The sequence below is a fragment of the Micropterus salmoides genome, unplaced genomic scaffold, assembly GCF_014851395.1.
Source record: "Micropterus salmoides isolate LMB-PRFRI ecotype aquatic unplaced genomic scaffold, ASM1485139v1 Ms_hic_scaffold_6, whole genome shotgun sequence".
Taxonomy (NCBI): domain Eukaryota; kingdom Metazoa; phylum Chordata; class Actinopteri; order Centrarchiformes; family Centrarchidae; genus Micropterus; species Micropterus salmoides.
Genome location: NW_024044348.1, coordinates 16,372,879 through 16,391,584, shown reverse-complemented (window position 1 = coordinate 16,391,584; position 18,706 = coordinate 16,372,879). Strand labels below are relative to the sequence as shown.

Below are 18,706 nucleotides of genomic sequence, written 5' to 3'. Positions count from 1 at the left end.
CCGGCCTTGACTGATGCTGATTAGTGTGTTATGTTATATGTGTTCAAACCCCGGTTGCCCCGGCCTTTCTGTGGGGAGTTTGCATGTTGTCCGCGTGGGTTCTCTCCGGGTGCTCCAGCTTCCTCCCACCATCCAAAGACATGCAGGCTAGGTTAATTGGTGTCTCCAAATTGTCCTTAGGTGTGAATGTGAGCGTGAGTCTGTCTGTGTGGCCCTGCGATGGACTGGCGACCTGTCCAGGGTGTACCCCGCCTTTCGCCCAATGTCAGCTAGGATAGGCTCCAGCCCCCCTGTGACCGAAAGAAACATTTAATCCTTCATTTTATGTGAAAGCTTCACAGAAACACCCTCCCCACATCTGGAGATGCATGATTTTCACCAGACAGCAACAAAAGACACTCATACTCCTTTGCCGTGCATACAGTTTAAAAATAATGTTAAATAATGACATTCAGCATTAGGCCTATTGCTGAAATATTGTAGGTGAAATATAACATTTTAGTATTGTTTTTTTTTTTACTATTTTGGCTTTTTGTGTAAAAAAAAGTTTGAATAAAAACCTGAGTTTTTTTCAATAATGTCCAAATCACTTTATTTAAATTGTCACTATAAACCAACGTGAAGCCTCTTATGATTGTTTTAAATACATAAATACAGCATACAGCTAAGTACGGCTCCATGCTGTAACAAGACGGACCTCGTTGTAATCATTAACAAAGCACGCAGAATTAAAAGAAAACAGAAAAACATCTCACCCCTAACCTCATCCAAACAGTCAGGCTAATCATGTCCGCTGTTTAAAGCACAATCTGGAAACTAGTGGAAAGCATTTCTTCTCTTCCCCAGAAATACAAACAGTTCATAACATGTTGTAGCATAAAGTTGTGGGCTATACAGAGAGCTGCAGCTTGATAGTTCGTGAAAAATACATTGGTCATGGTCATTTTATATAATCAAATAACATAATAAAATGTCGCAATGTTCGCTGTACAAATGTTTATGTGAACATTTTTCATCAATCAGAAACAAATCCATCAATGTAACTGACCAAATAACAAATATGATTGTCTATTCATAAAACTACTTCGGTCACAAAACCAGGAGAAATAGCAGTTGTACATAATACAAGTTACTAAAACCATGAGAAAAGTCTGATTAATGAAGCCTCTTGTGTACTGTGGAAACCTTTTAGGCTATTTAAGAAGTCATACAGTTTTTAATTTTAAACAACAGTCACATACAATTCTGGTCCTCCACTTGTACACACACTACTGTAATTTTCTGGCTGTACAGTCCGCCCACTGACGTCACAATGAGTACATTGTAGATGACGACCAGGAGATGGAGCCATAGAGTCGATTTAGAGCCTGCACACACCCACCCAAGCCTAATATACACAAAGAGCTCTCAAACAACACCAAAAACATACACATGTGTAACTGTAGTGTAGATTCAATGCATTAGAACAATACAAGACACAAGTTGACATTTCTTCCTTCATCCTAAAAAGCAAATATGATGTCATTTTTACCTGTTTGTACAGGTACACTGGCCGAACAGAAAAACATTAAAGGTATGCCAAGTCTGTTTTGCACTCCATATGTATATATGAGCTTTAAAACAGCTGCAATGTGGAATGATAGAGATTTCATTATACATAAAGTGTAATAATATTCTGTAGATACATATACATTTTGATTCAACCTAAAACAGAGTGCAAGCTGTGACAATAATGTACCATATTTCCATCCCACTGTCCCGACCTTCATGTGACTCTTCATTTTTTAATCAATTGTGTTAGTTAATTCCATTCTCTATGATAGTCCTACGTGTAATAATTAGGAAGGCATAAAGAAATACAGCATTCAGGTCAGGCACCCTGTGATTTCATGTGAAATATGTTTTTTTTGTTGCTGTTGCAAGAATCAAAGATTTAAAGGAGTATGTGAATACCTGAGATACAGTGTATAAGCTAAGGACATTGATCTTGACCAGGTCACCTACTGGTTTGTTTGTTTCAAAATGAATCTCACTGATGTGCCGTCAGCATTTGTATTACCTGAGGCCTTGGATATGTGCAAAACTAACAAGATACCAATTATCTTCCAAACATCGCCTTATATAACCTACTCCTGGTTCACAGTGTTGACCTCACACAGACCTCAAAATTACAAATTTTGGAATTCTAGTGTGAATATTTTTTGGATAGTTTATACACAACCTGGCATAAAGTAGATGGAATGAAGTATTAAATAATTTTCTTTTTGGTCTCATAATTGTGTCAAACCCATTGGATGCATTTGTGTTGCAAAGAAGTACTTTTACTGATTTCAGAATGTTCAACTTTTATTGTACTGTCTGTATTGCAGTTAAGAAAGACCCTGTTACTGTGTAATTTCAGGCAGGAAAGATCTTAATATGGGCTAAAGGTCACAAAGGCATTTGTAGAGTTAGTCAAGACAAAGGAGAAACAAAATCTTATGTCAACATGTGTAATCTTTACACTATAATATCTAATGTCAGCCTTGCTCGCAGGTAGAAGCCAAAGGCTGGTGTCAGTATTTAAGAAAGAACAGTAAAGTCATGGTGCTTCTGCTGTACTGCAGGTTACTGTATGTTGCTGGTACAATGCCTTTCTGGATCCACAATCCCATTTATTACCACAGACTTCACAGAAAGCAGCGTGAAACAAGCAGACTGTACAAAAGCTGACCTTCTTTTACTCGACTTCATTCACAGTGAAACACTAAAATTTCTAAAAAGTCAACACCTACGCCAGAACAGAAGAAGGTGCACAGTTGGAGTGAAGTCACCCTTTTTTTGGGCTCTTTGTGGAAGTCATCCTTCACAATGATTTAGAAAGATATGTGGATGAAATGTTTTTCACGGAGAATACCTTAAATTCTGACTCGAGCTCTTCACCTTGGTGTTGTGATGAGAAGTCAAAAGCATGTGGTTAGCTTGAGATGGCCCATACACTGAAGACTTGAATGAAATACTGTTCTAAAGGCAGAGTCCATCTCAGTCAGCTGCCGGTAGTGTGGCTTTCCCATAGTCTTTCTGATTGTCTGCCAGCACTCATGCAAGCTCAGGTCTTGCCTCCATTTCTCCGCGAGATGCCGTTCGTGCTCGCATGTACTCACTGGTCAGAGCCGCCCCCGGACACCCATTGCCAAGGCGCCACCTCCGTACTGCCAGGAAGGTGTTTATTCCATACACACCTGTCACCAGGAAGCCAAAGACCTGCACACAAGTGGAAACAGGAAGTAGGAAAACAATGTATGAATCTGAATGGGAACCAAAGGCTGCACGGTTCCTGAAATGTGCCCAAAATCGTATTTGCACTGACAAATTTATTTTGATGTAGTTACACCAGAAACACATGGAAATCTGTACGGAGTGATAACAGGCTTAAAAGCTTACATGTTTGCTTGCATAAGTAGATATATAAAGAGAAATGAGAAATGAGCTCATCAGATAGTATGTGACCCGGTGATCACCCGTGCTCACCCAGACATATGAGATAAAAGTCTGTTGGCTTCTTTAAGTACTTTTGCTGAGGTCTTCAGTTGCATCATTATATTTATACACAAGTATGAATCCTTTGTGATGTGTCTTCATAGGAAACATGCTAACTGATAAGAGAAGGTTTGTAAAGATGTCTGATATGTTTTGTATATGTATATCTTGGCAAAGGAGGATGGTTCTGAGTACACACCACTGCTGCTATTTCAGCTCCAGTGTTGTGGTTGATGCAGGCCAGCACAAGAGACGACAAGAAGAAGAAGAAGGTGCTGGCAGCAGTGTTAACCAGGTCCTACAGGAAGACACAAAAACATACAAGATTACATTAGATTCTAGATGTGCATCAGTACTATTTTTTTCAGGACTTAGTACCAAGTATTTCATGAGGGGAGCAGCTAATGCAGAGTATTTAAACAAATTGGAATTTGTCATTTATCATGTTGTCAAATTAAACAATGGCTGTACATGAATGAGTGTGTCAATTCTGTTTCTGCATAAACACATGCAGTTAGGGCATCATTTGAAATTGCTCAATACTACAGCCCCAATACCAAAACAATATTTTTTTAGACACCTTGCTTTGAGGAATATAAACATGTTTTTCAACAAGTCTTTTTGTAATTTAACAAAAAAAACTTATTGTAGAAGCACAGCCTAAATTATAACAAAATTCTGATTTAAACCAGGAACTATTTACAGTTTTCAGTACTTAGTGCGATGGACACATTTTCAGCCCCACAAGTAGTATTTATCATTTATAAATCCATAAATTCAATTAAAATATAGAGAAAATATCTATTCATACAGTGGGCTTAACATAACACTTTAATTTAATGCACCTGAGGCACTCAAAGCGACAATGCTACAACAGCTGCCTCATGCATTTTAGATTTTAATCATTTTTAACACACCAAAGAAATTTTGCCTCACAGCAGGACATGTTTGTTATGCCAAAGCACATCGTTTAAAGTAATAAAGTAATCATGAAAAAAAAAAAACTGCAGGGGGACAAAGAGGCCAACAACACATACTTAAAAGCAACCTAGCACCCCATATTAAACACAAGCACAAATATACCCTCTCCACTCACTCCATCCCCCACCTTTTTACACATGAGAAGGAAAATGAAAGGGATACTTCCCTTTGATGTTTTACACTCCTGGTATTCGCAGTACAGACCGTTAGAAAAGGGTTAATAGTGAAGAGCTCAGCATGACTGGAGCATGACCCTCGTGATCAGATGCGTGATAGTGATCATGGCAGACACGGCCTCTCATATGACACAACACTCACACAATGGAGATGTCACAAACACTGAAACAGACACACATGCGCACTATAGATGAAGCAAACAACTCAGCAGGGCATAAATACTATGACAATTTGTAACTGATCCTGCGGTTTAATCAGTAAGTATGGAACCTTCAAACAAAATCATAACCCCACCCACCACACACACACTACAAACACTGTTTACAATACACACACACACCCCATCTATCTTGCTCGACTGGTTAAACAGGAAATACTGCACATTCACATTCTGGTGTCCTGTCCCCGTGTGCAGAAAAGCTTTTCTCCAGCTTTCAGATCCCACATTCACTCAAGATCCTGTCAGTTAGGTCCCTGCGCTTCACTCTTTCACTCCATTCCACGTTTTCACCAGGCCAGCACTCCGCAAGACCTTAAATAACACAAGCACAGACTGGACCAAACCACTGGCTCTCTGGTTTATTATTGGCTTGTAAAATAGTTTTACAATCTTCTCTCTATCTGCTGCGATTCACAGCATTGAACAAAACTGAGGTTTTCATCCTTAATCCTAGAACTATAAATTTATTTCAAAATGTTGTATTGTTGTATGTAACCCAAGCAGTTACATAATTTGGGATGGCATCCAGTTTAATCCTCGGTCAACCTTGGCCAACTGCATATACATTGTTTGCTCCAAGACTTTCCCAGTGTAAACTATTTGAGAGTGCCTGCAAAACAAGTAAATATACAAGTAAAGTAAAATATAACAATTTAAAAAAGATCTCTATTTTGATAGTAAGGATCATGACTAATCAGAAATCTGTAATTATTTTATTTTGTGTTTGTACACCAGGTTTGTGCACAAAAGGGAGATGCTTTTTGCTGTACGTGCTTCTATGTTTCGATTGTGCTCTCATGATAGAAGCTAGAAATACTAATTGGGCTGCATCTATAACAACCTTAGAGGACGCAGCAGAACACTAATTATGAAATTTAGTCTCTTGACAGTGACGGCGAGTCACACAGGGCCAGAAAGCTTCATGCGAGAATAGCATCTCACCGCCTTTCACATCTATATCTGATTCTCTTTGAAAGACAAATAAAGATAGCAGGCAAGTATTTCATGTCTTTTGTCTGCTTGGGTGGCAAACTTCAGCTGTCAAAACCAAGAAAGCTTTTATTGGATTCCACTTTCAGGCAAAGTAAATACAACATGAGTAAAGTGGTCTCTGATCTGAACTGATGATAGATTAATGACTATAGCTATTAATAACCACAAACCCCGGCCGTGTGTTTGGATTCAGCAGAGATGTAGATCATTACTGGCAGAATAACATGGGATCAATCAGAGAAATGTGCATGCATACTATACATATAAACAACATACTTCATGTTCATGGGGTAAATTCTGTTGAAACCCATCAAGAATCGTAATCCTTTGCTTGCATTATTATCCATTAGAGTACACTGTGGTGCTAAACTGATGCTTTAATGCTGGTATGTGTGTGTAGTAGGGATATAAACAAATACATTATTTGAAAATGAACAACAAAAATGCTTTTTGAATAGCATCTGAATTTTTGCAATACTAATTGTTGGCCACACCTTCCTCCCATCATAACTCAGTGAAATCATAAAACTCAGGCATCACAAACACCATTACAAACATCCATAAATCTGATTAAAAACTTGACTTTTTTCTTCGGTATAAAAAGTAATCCAGCTAATTTTTGTCAGTAACATTTGAACTGGAACTGCTATACTATAAAAATATAAATATTGTGTTTTTTGTATATTTTGTTGGCAGCTAAACTTCTAAATAGTGTAAGTATTCATGGCAGTAGAAAACAATTTAGATACAATACAGATATTTTTGTGACATAAACAGATACAGACAGCAGCTTTGTGTTATGCCCCTAGGGTGTAAGGCTGTGATGGGTCCAGTCAGCACCCACCAACTGTCTTCCCTCTGAAGTACCCAATTCATTTACATGTTAATTGTGATGAGATACTGTCTGTTCCCTATATGAAACAACCAGAATATATTGGGCACACTGCCTGGGTAGTCAAACAGTTGCTCTCTTTTTAAAAGGAGAATGACAACACTAATATCCCTATAACCCTCCCCTTTAGCCTGTGAATGTTCTTCCTTGTGTGTGGGTCCTCAGGGTTGCCCCATGTCTGTCCCAGAACCCCCGCTGAATGGCCAGCAGTTATTTGGCTGTGCAAATTAGGAAAACAATGGCCTGTATGGTTTGATTGTATCTGTCTCTCTAGCCGGTTGTGCAAAACAAGCGTATTCACGCAAACTAAAACCTGAAGTTAAACATAGTAACTAAAAGTCACCAAGCGGCTTTACAGCAAGGTCCCAGGACTCTGTCCCAGGACAGCATTCATTTCAGTGTTGAAGGAGAGGAAGTGGGTGTCAGGGCCTGAGTTTCCCTCTCTGTACTGCCAAAGTCATCATAAAGGGTGAATTAGAGAAGATGGGATCACATAGCACATAATTGTATGATCAAAACCCTCCTTCTGAGTCTCAACTGCATTATAAAACAACTCACTCCACAAAGAAGGAATAGTAGCGCCAGTCTACGGATTAGAGCCGAAGCAGAAGGGTTAACAGTTGGTTAACACTCTGAAATGGCTTACTCATGGTGAAATTCCCAAGGGCTCAGTGTGACTGGAGCAGCTTCTAACTCGATAGACATAAACAGCGTGGGGTGCAGCTTACAACTGTGTGGAGTGGAACCTGGCATCATGGGCTTGTTAGCTACTAGTCAGGGCAGAGACTGTGAAATCTGGAAAGCAACAACTACTGTATGTCTTTCTTTCCTAGAGTTTACCAACCAAAAGTGAACAAAAGAGGGTTTTAGTGGCATAAACACAGAATGTGTTGTTCTCCAAATATATATTCTTTTTCCCCCTTTTTTTAAAATATGAAAGTCTCAGTATCTTTACGCATAACAGTATGTTTCCAGCAATGCCAATGAGCCAAACCACAGGCCACAACAGTCTTTGAAGAACAACCTCCTCTGTGGGTCTAACTCACAACTGAACTTACTCCAACACACGTCTGTGCACACAAACACACACACATAAACAATACATGTTAATTACATATTTTAAGACTATGAAGTGGAAAAATAAACAAGTCAGTGCTGACATGACAAAAGTCAATGAGCCACGGGGGTGAAAAGGAACAGAACATCTCAGAAAAAGATAGAACAGGAGGATTTTACATTATATGAACAGCCTTTCCAAGACTGTAAAAAGCTTTCATTTGGTTTCGCCAGAAGTAGAAGCCAAAGGCACACCCTCTCTTCATGTTTGAGGTGGAATATTGTACTAAGGATACCATAAAGCAATCTGATAGCTATGGTTGGATTTGGACATCTGGCTTAACATCCACTGCTTTACTATGATATGTACGCTGTGTGGCCTCTGGGAATACATTTTGAGATGTTTTTTTCCACTCACCTCTGTAAAGGATACCTGGCTGCAGCTCAGAACACGCCAATGTGTGTATGTAGGCAAATACAGCCAGTATCTGATGGAGAACACCCACCAACTCATTTGCTTACAGCTGACAATGCACATCCTGGTGGTAACACAGAAACCGTATGCCCTCCCAACCAGTTCCATACTCACTAAAGTTTCACAGTTTCACTTGTGTAATGAGCTTCTGCTGAGCTTTACCCTGATAATAAATACAAGACTATACAGTCAGTGAGTACAAGCTGTACTCATAGGCTAAGTGTTGCTTTGAATTAAATGCTAACATCAGCTTGGGAACATGCTCACAATGCCAAACCCTAACATGCTGATGTTTAGCAGGTATAACATTCACATCATAGTTCAGCATGTAAGCATGCTAACATTTGCTTTATTAGCGCTAAACACACAGTAGTGCTGAGGTCGATGGGAATGTCAAGGTAAATGATTTTTGTTTTGCTGCTAGTGTTGCTAAATTTTGTAAAAAAGTATTTATCAGTTACTTAAGGAAATTCCGCTATAAAATGAAGCATGCTGCTAGATTTACTTGTGAGCCAAGGAAACTAATCTGTTAGTTCAGCTCTTTGACAAAAAATTAAATAAAGCCTGCAACCAAATGCTTCCACACAGCATACTTGAAAATGTATGGCATTTTGGCAAATTCAGTGTAGCCGTAGTCCATCTTGCAGTTGTGTTAGGTGCAGTATACAGACACAAGTCTAGGATTCAAGCTAACACTTTGTAACCTTGCAATCTCTAGTAATTAAACCTTCAATCAGCTGTGTTAGCTGGTCTCGTGTGTCAGACTTGAACATTTCCCGAGTGACTGTGTGCCAACCGGCGGCCATTTTGTCTCAAATTTTTGTCACATCCCTTGTCAAGAACCTTTTGTTCTAAACTGAGCCAAGTATATGACGCATCATGACAGTAATGACACATTATGTCTCCCTGTACCTACCGTGAGGCTCCAGTTGACGTGGGGCACCTTGGTGTGCAGGTTGAGGATGAAGATCAGGAGGAGGACTCCTGTCACCACGAAGGCACTGCAGCTAACAAACTCAAAGAAGTAGACCCCTCCACAGGGTGAGCACATCATGATAGTCTCTATGCAGATGAATCCAATAAGGGATAGGACCTAAAGTGAGAGTCCCAGAGAGAGAGACAGGAGAAGAAAACAGTATAGTATATAGTATAGTGTGTATTTTAAATATCTTACCCTCTAAATAACAATATCAATAAAACCGTTTACAATTACATCACACGTTTGATTTGTGTGACTAGATGAATGTCAAAGTCATCCTAAAGTTCCAGCAAGTATACAACAAATTATCTCATTTTTAGTGTCAGTGTCAGTAACATAAATACAAAATAAATGTTTACTGGTAATAGGCTACTGTTCATAAGCATGAAGATTACTGTAGGTCAAGCCATTTCTGTAACTTTATGTGAGTGTTTGTTAGAGCTGAAATTCCAAGCTTTCCAGATGATGAAGTGATTGTCCTATGAATAGACCAGAGGCCATGGGTCCATCTCATGAGTCCCGCTCCTGGCAGTCTTTAAAGATGCCTCCCTCCAGCCAACATCCATCAACAAACCACAGTACGGGAAGAATTCTGCTATTTAGGTGTTCTTCTGCCATCTAGCCCCCGACAAAACCACACACAAATTACCAATTGGCTCAGAGCGGTCCAAGCACCAGAGACATAACAGAACCAAGAGAAGACCACTGCAACATATTATCGACCTGGAGCAGCCGATTTCAAACCAGTTTAGTCCAGATCTGCTTGGTCTACCAGAACAGGACAGTTTGAATGTTTTGTATTAAATGTTGATATACTATAATACATTGTGTAATGATGGGTTTGAGTTGAAGGATGATTGGAGGTTAAACTGCAAGAAAATTGCAACATTTTGAGCTTTTCCAAAAGGCACAACCACTTATGGCCATATTTACTGGGCTTTTTAGTCTTTGCATCGTATTCATTGTGTATTTGTGCCTGAAAGAGCAGATTGATTGTCACCTAAGGCATGCCTTGTGTCTTATCTGTGTATCTCTATTTCAATAAATTGTTCAGCCCTAATCACAATAGTGTTTGATTACATTGGATTTACAAATGTTCATGCAAAAAGTAAGGGCCAGTTTTGCATGAGCAGATGACATTTTACATAGATTTTAGAGGGCCCCCCCCCCCCCCCCCCCTTTCTCCATCATATGAAAAAGGTACCTGCCATGACATCTCACTTGTTAGTGAATTTCATGCAAAGTAAATTAAAGTTAAAATGTCATGGTTGATTTGGAAACCATATGGTTTGTAGTCACAGCCCGAAGAGCAAAGATTAAGAGGATGAGCATGAAAGAGGATGAAATATTTTGTTGACACATGCTTTCTCTCACGACAGGGAGAATATAAAGACATTAGAATGGAAAATAAAGACATTAGATATTTGCTACACTTTCTCTTAAACTCACCAATTCAGTCAGAACAAAGAGTAACTAAGAGTGCAGTAAAACATAACGTGAAGTTTCTAAAAAGTTGTAGGTGTCACTCATTCTTCCACGAAGAGATGACTGAGGTGCTGCTTCATTAGCATCTTTTTCTCCATCAGCGAGACACTGAATGTCTCACTGCTCCAGGTTGCTTGGATCACTTGATATCAAGCAACCTAGTAAGAGTTAGGGTTACCATTTTATGGTTAGGGTTAGGGTAAGGGTCCAGGGAACACATTATGTCAATGAGGGTCCTCACAACTGTAGAAGTACAAAGATGTGTGTGTTTAATGAAGATGTAAGAAAGACAATGATTTGCTAAATCTGTGCCTAGTATATACAGACTGCTCATAAATCACGAAGTCTGTTTTTGGTATGTATTGCTATTTGGGAAATGGGTTATTTTTGTAATGACTTTTTTTGCAAGTATCTAAACTTCACCAACTGTACAACAAAGCCTTTTCTGGAAATAAGATATTTATTTACCTTTCTTTTGCATAAAAGTCTACTAAGATTCTCAGAAATGGCTGCATCTAAAACTCAGAATCCCGTTTATTAAGAAGCTAATCTGACTCCAAAGTGTCCATGTAAAAATGCTTCAAAGTTAAAAGACTTCAAAGTTAAAATCCTAACAATGGGATTGTTTGTGAAACCCAATGCAGATTTTCATCCGATGTGAATCCAACTTCAATCTACCACCACTAGCTGTATCTCATTGCTCGACACTGCTGAACAAATGCATTTGAGAAAAAAAACTGTCTCATTAGCAAAAGAGCCATCCTCCTCTCTCCTATCTCTCAGTAGCTCAATCACCAACCTAGTTTATCCAGTTGAATGAGCAGAGTGCACGGATTCTGACCAGTGTTGTTCTTTGATGCCCGGCACTGTCAGTGGAGAACTCTCCTGTTTGTGACATTGCAATTTTCCTCTTTGGGTGATCACCTCACAGGAAACACTTAAAGAGGGGGTATTATGCTCATTTTCAGTTTCGGGTTTCAGGTTAGGGGTTGTACCAGAACAGGTTTAGATGGTTTAATTTTCAAAAAACACCATATTTTTTGTCATACTGCACATTGCTGCAGTTCCTCTTTTCACCCTGTGTTGAAGGCTTCGTTTTAGCTATGTATGTAGTGATACATCTTGTCTCTATATGATCTTTGTTGGGAGTTGCACATGCACAGTTCCTAGTTAAGGACTACTAGCCAATCAGAAGCAGAGAAGGGCGGGTCAGTGAGAAGTCAGTAAACACAGCTTCGGTTCAGCTGTGTGTTCATGACCAGCTTGGCAACATAGACTGGAGAGAGAGTTTGGTGAGTGGTGAGTTATTAATCTGTAACAAATGTATCTTTCATCCATAAAGTTTTAACTGAGCTCTGTCTCTACATCACAGTAACAACTTTATGTCCATTGACTGCCTGGAGGGTAGCTAGTGTTTGGAAGGGAGAGGACGTGTCGATTTTGAGGGCGTGTCAGGCTAGCCGCTTGGCGAGCGTTATATGAGGCGCATTTAGCTTCCATGAAAGGGAAACGGCTGGACTACAATCAAGTTGTTTTCAGGCAGTTCACAGAGCAGTTTTCTGTGGGAGATAGGAACTCCCTTTGGGGTGGACTTTGGGCTTTTTCACTTTGCAAACCTATTACATGCACAAAAAAGGTATATAACTCCACAAGGTCCACATACAGTAATGCATGAACACATGTCCAGCAGGAAAACAGGAGAAAGCGAATCCACTGGGCCGACCAACATTAAGACAAAGGTTTCGTTTTGCACAGCTGTTGAAGCCTCATTAGAGCGTGTCATCGGATAGCAGTTCATCTGTGACTGTAACACAACCAAAAAGGTTACACCCAAACATGAGTGGAGTGCTGCTTGGGCTGAGGGATGATGTCATGTCTCTTGAAGAAAGCATATTGCTCTCCCCACATCCCTGTGTAGCAGGTGTCAGGCAGCCACAGGAGAGGAGACAGGGGTTGACAAAGCGCCATACAGGATAATCTTTTAAGTAATGATTTTATATCAACCTCCACCCCTATGCAACCTGCTCATTGTGATTGCATAAGTGCATGATCATGCACATCAGCTCCCTTCTCCCTCCTGCATGCACACGCATTCTTATCTTTGGGATTAAGCACATTATTAGTTGCCTTTAAAGGCCTCTTGGACTCAGATCTCCTTCTTATACGCCATCTGTTGTGGACAGAAAATGAATGGAGGAGAAAAGCGGCCTCGCTCCAGAGACCATGCAACATTATATGCTGCACTCTCTATGCTATGGGACCTCATAAATAATTACACACAAATAATTACCCAAAAATGTTGAACATGCTTATCCATGTGATGAGAAGTGTAGCCTGAATGACGGTCCCCACATGCATGCGCAGCATGCGCAACGTTCTTGTTGTCTTTATGTCTCCCTGCAAGCTCAGAATAAGTAATGTTTCAACCAGAAGAGAATGAAGCATATGGCGTCTCTCTCTGAGCAGGAAGTGCTCGCTGACATTTGGGAGCATCTGGTAACTTCATTACACGACATCCACAGACGGGAAAAAATATTGTACCATAATATTTAATTACCATACTACTACTTTATTAGAATAGTAGTTAAAAGAAAAACATGGGTCCACACACCATCATGAGTGAACTGAAATTCATCATGAAGGTATATGGCTTGTTGGGAAACAAAGAGAGTATGATTTGTGTCCTCTCGGGCCCAGTGAGTATCAAATTCCAGTCATGGTAGAGGGTTGGACTTTGTTGACCCAATCACAGCAAAGAGACAAACCTGATGTCAGGATGCACACCTCGGTCAGGTTACATCCCACAGGGGGTTGTTTCCGATCAGTACAGGGTCAGCAGCAGCCTGCGTATCCATCCATCCAAGGTATGACAAGTTGACTGGCTCACTAAAAGCCTGTGCAAATGCATTTTAGTGCTCCAGTGTGAAACAACTACACAGTTCTATTAGCACTTAGCATCCTGATCTGCACAGAGGGTAACAGAATATTTCAGTAAACATGGGTCAGTGCAAAGGTCAGAGTGGTTTTTAACTACTACCTTAGTGCAAACAAGGCATGGGTGTGGATGTAATATAATAAACATTACCTTGGCAAAGACATAAGGAAGTATGAACAATGCCAAAGGGCCCAATAACGTTTGAGTGATGATTGGCAAAACTGACATCACAAAACCAGTATTTTATACAGCAGAACTCCTTATTACTCCATGTGTCCAAAAAGGTATGTGGATCTTTAAAGAAGCCTGTGGTACAAGTACTGTTCCTTACCAGTCCATTCTGCACTGATGTTAATCATTACTCCATGCAACTGATTTCTGCACAAAGATGATCTATTAACATATGAACACTGCCCTTTCGGCCTCAGAACAACTTTCCGTAAACACAGTTATATAAATAAAAGGCACAATACCTCCTTGGCATATGAGCGCAACTTTAGTTACTTTGCTTTGTCATTTGTTCTAGTAGAGCATCACACAGCCTCAGCTGGCACAGAGTTAAACTATAAGAGGAAAGAGCAGTAAAATGCAAGCCAGTGATGCTATTAATGTTTGGAAACAATCCTTGTAAGCCTCCTCTAAGATACTGAATGTAAACTTGGATGACTTTCAATAGTCCTGTCCTTGCCAGTGAAGCAGGAATGACAAGCTCAAACTGGAAAGCCAGTACCAGTGCACTGAACCATTTACATAAATATAAAGCGTAAACAGAAGATTAGTAAAAGTAACTAAGAAAGCTTTACCATAGATGCTATATTTTACAGCATATATCTGACAAATGTTTAGGGATTTCCATTCAGAGATGAGTTTGCACTTCTTTTCTACCCGTTGCAATATTTGCATGTCATTTCTATCTTTCTGTGTAACAATCTGGTTGTTTTTTTGCAGTATTTGTATTTGTGCCTTTGCAATATTGAGTGCAGGTTTTATTTTCAATTTTTTGCACATGGCAAATGTGGCAAACCAAAACTCACTTGTGAAGCTGATTATTGAACCTAAATACTTCTTTGGTGGTGACCGAAATGCTCTAGGTGATGAACACTGACAAAAACTTGGATTACATGTCCCTTCAGATTATAATCATGTTTGTACCTTGATTAAATCATACGGTTTTGTTAATTAATTTTTATTAGATTTTTTTGAACAGCTAACACTTAATATTTAAAAACTTTGTCTTATTTTGTTCAATTAAAAAGGTTTCGTTGTTTCCTAATGCAAGCTATCAAAAGTATTCTATCACTACTGAAATTCAGGTATTACAATACCTCTTCCTTTTGTAAGACTCAGCCACCAAGCAGGTACACCTGCACATGTATTAAAAGTCACATTCGAACCATGAAGCCAGGGACCAGCATGATTGAATATAAAGATTATTATTTTTATTGGATTACATTTCTTTGGTCTCTGCAGCTAAAGGAATGTTGAAGAAATTGTTTTCGTGCTGCCATGGAGCAGCCAAGTCAATAAAAACATTCTATCATTTGCTGTGAAACAGATGAAGACTACGAATATGACTCTTCTTCTTCGTTACTGCCTACTCCAAACATCTCCCACGCTGATGACAGATGGCTTCCTATCCTAACTTCCCACACATACATAGGTAAACATCACAGGTGTGTGCAATAGCTTAGGCTGACTGTGCTCTTCTGCAAGACTCAGCCACCCACAAGTTGAAATACTTTTCAAACACTAATTTTTCTAGAGTTAAACAAAAGTTTAAAAAGAGAAGCTGGAGCTATGCATAATTGTCGTCCCACAGTTTGACTTTTAGTTATCTTGTGTTATGCACAAACATTTTTACAGGTAATTGCTAGTTTCCTCAACTCCATGGTTTGTTCTGTTGCAGACACACTACTCCATGCGTATGAGTGGGCAGGCCTGTGTCTGAGTTTTTGGCACCAGAAGAAGAGAAATCGCTCTGGCCTGATAGATATTTCCTCCTCTGGTTAATTGTCAGAGCTGTGGGAGCCCTCGTTTTGCTTTGTTGTTGCCTGTGTCTCAGTTCAGGCATCTGGTTTAGGTGTGATTTAAGTGAAAATGTGTTTTTCCAGGGACCACTAGATCCTGACAAAGAAAAAATTAAAGTAATTTTATAATATTTTTTCTAAGGGCAATTGGGATCCTAATTAAATACACAGGTATCACCAGGTGCATTGTTGAGTAGACCCACAGTTGCTAAACACATTTAGGATCTTTCAGAACAGCTGCAGCAGAAAGCAGTCACACACTGTAAATTTCATTTTTTGGTCATTTTCTACCTTTTTGCAAACATGAAAACCAACAGTTATCATGTAAGAAATGCTAGCTTATCACAAAAAAATAACATCTCTATAAAGGCACTGTTGGGGATAATATCAACATTTACCATTGGAGTATAATGTACCATGTAGTCGGTGCCAGTGTGTATCCTTCAAAATAGTCACATATTTGGAAAGGTCTGCAAAAGATGGCTGAATTGAGAATTCTAAACCTTAGCAACCATACCCCCACCTTCACATTCAATGGGGTAGGCATGCTGTTAGTATGAAACCTGACTGACCACTATTAGGGGCAGGGTAAACCAGGATCTGACCGCATCTATTTGAATTAACATTCTGGTTTGGGGTTTTCAGCTTCAGGACTGGAAGTAATGCGCAGGGTATTAATTCTCAGAAGACATCATAGTTTCAAAATGTTAAGTTAAAGCTTTTAATAAGAATATAGCCAACTATTTAGTCCATATGTTAGTGGCTGCTTAGTGGATGTTATTGGTGAGTCATAGTTTGTTCTACTCACTTTAATGCGGCTGTACATCTCTTAACACTGCAGTAATGTAACGGTAATGATCAAACTTACCACTTCAACCATCTTTAAAATTCCAAAGTATGACTTGAGGTACTCCACGTCGCACCTTATCCCCCCCAAAACGTTCCTCGCATGGACTGGCTCGGTGGTGGGCTGATATGGACTGCTGGCCCCGGAGATCATGGAAGTGTTGGAGGCCTCGCCGTCAAAGCCGTCTGGCTCCTCGGTGGTCCTCATGATGATTTCGGGAGACGCTGGACTCTTGGCGAGAAATGTTACGACATATGTTTATACGCCTGGATCCACCGCACGGCGCAGGCTATGTTTCAATATAGCACACTTTGTTCCATACAGGCTTCAAGTGGATGCAGAAAACAAACCACAGTCCACTTTTCTTATCCACCCCACGGGGAAACAGCCGCGGAAGAAGGCGCTTTTTAACATAACGCGCAGGGAAATCAGGCTGCCGTCCCTTTAATGCAACCCTGCGGTGTTTTCCTCCTGGTTAACACTGTTGCGTCTCTCAAAATTAGCCGCACTTCTAACTATGTTAAGCGGGTCACTTGCTCGAATCCCACCGTGACCTTACCATGGACGAGCCTGGTTAGTTCAACAGCACCGAAAAAAATGCCTACCGGGCTGTGTGACTCGTTTCTGCGACCGAAAAACATCCACCCATAATGGACCAGAAGAGCCGAGAGACAAGCTTTCTTATTCCTATTGTAAACTTGGGCTTTTCTCTGCAGCAGCCTACAGTGAGGCAGCCTGTCCGCCGCTCTTCACGCTATGGATGCAAGGCAAGCTTGTCTCCGCCCCTCTAAAAACTGCACATTCTTGTGCAAGCTCTGCGCCCGTTTTTAAGTATACCCAAACAGCCTGCAAAACGAATCCACCCGGAACCACGCCGACAAGACCGGGCTGTGCTGCACATTTGCTGGCTCTTCTTTGTCCTCGTCGTAATGCCGATGCTGCAGCCTACAAGTTACATCCAACCAGGCCTAGCCAGGTTTAAATTATTTCTTTATTCTCCAGAGGATTACCGTGTGGCTGCTATAGTCCTGTTTATGGACTTTATATGCTGTCCTGTATCTTTCGGGGGGGGGGATATATCTTTATAATGGTCTCAGTAGTTTTGCTGTATTATCTGTAAAAACACATTATCACTTTAAAACAACAAATCCTTATGTCAAAGTATACGAAAAAATAAATATAACTGCTTTGCTATAGCTTAGAGTAGGCTAAAGGGCAGGCCAAGTCTTTTCATCTTAAAACGGTGCATTGTAGATACCAAGCAATAGTCTAAGGCGTTAATCATGTTGGTATGGTGGTTTACAGCTATATTTCTCCAAATTGATTTATGCATGTGAGACAGCAAAACATACTGCATTTGTTATCAGATGTCATGCCAATCATGTGAAGTAAACTTTTACAATGCAGGGACTGGCCTAATTTTCTTTAAATTAAAGAAACTGTGCTTCCCTGGACCTTACTGCCCTCCTGCGGTGGATACCTAGGTGATTGCAGAGCGCAAGAGATGCTGGGAAAGTGAATCCGATACCTGGGTGTTGCATCTGCATCCAAGCAGCTATTATCCTTTAATGAAGTGGCACATTTATCTGGATATGATGCCAGTGAAATTTCAGTTCAGGTTCTACAAAGATTAAAGACTCTGCTTAAATGTACAGTACAAATGTGCACATCCACCCTTCCAAAATGTTACTGTAGCTGTAATATGTGCAGTGTTGCAAACTTGTATGGCTTCAACGTCGTGAGGTGGATATAGGAAGTAAACATGTTTGGAGATTACAGGATACAGGCAGTTAAAGAATGTCTGGGTTTAAAAAAAAGAAACACTAAATAAATTCAGTTGAATAAATTCAGATTAAAGAGATCATGTGTTTAGGACTTAAATCAGAAACTGTATGACATTTTACATAGCAAATGTGATTCACAGTGGAAAATACACACTAGGACTGTACTACTTTCATCTTTCATAATATTGATGTGTATGGATACACAGGGGATTCTTCTGGCTGTCGGCACATTTGTTACAACTGCAATATACATATTTCGTGATGCTTGTGATTTTTCAGTGGTTGACGTGCAATGGTCAACAATCTGTCATTTTTTATTTACATTTATATTTTTAA

The 18,706-nt window shown here is 39.9% G+C and overlaps 1 protein-coding gene across 1 annotated transcript; it reads right to left on the bottom strand.

The window, feature by feature from the left end:
• Nucleotides 1–565: 565 nt before the first annotated feature.
• cmtm4 (CKLF-like MARVEL transmembrane domain containing 4) lies at nucleotides 566–17,433 on the bottom strand. The gene is made up of 4 exons (XM_038701670.1): nucleotides 16,608–17,433; nucleotides 9,230–9,406; nucleotides 3,719–3,817; nucleotides 566–3,243 (listed from the first exon to the last, which is right to left on the bottom strand). The coding sequence occupies exons 1-4, from the start codon at nucleotides 16,791–16,793 to the stop codon at nucleotides 3,079–3,081; spliced, it is 627 nt and encodes a 208-aa protein (XP_038557598.1). The 5' UTR covers nucleotides 16,794–17,433; the 3' UTR covers nucleotides 566–3,078.
• Nucleotides 17,434–18,706: the final 1,273 nt, after the last annotated feature.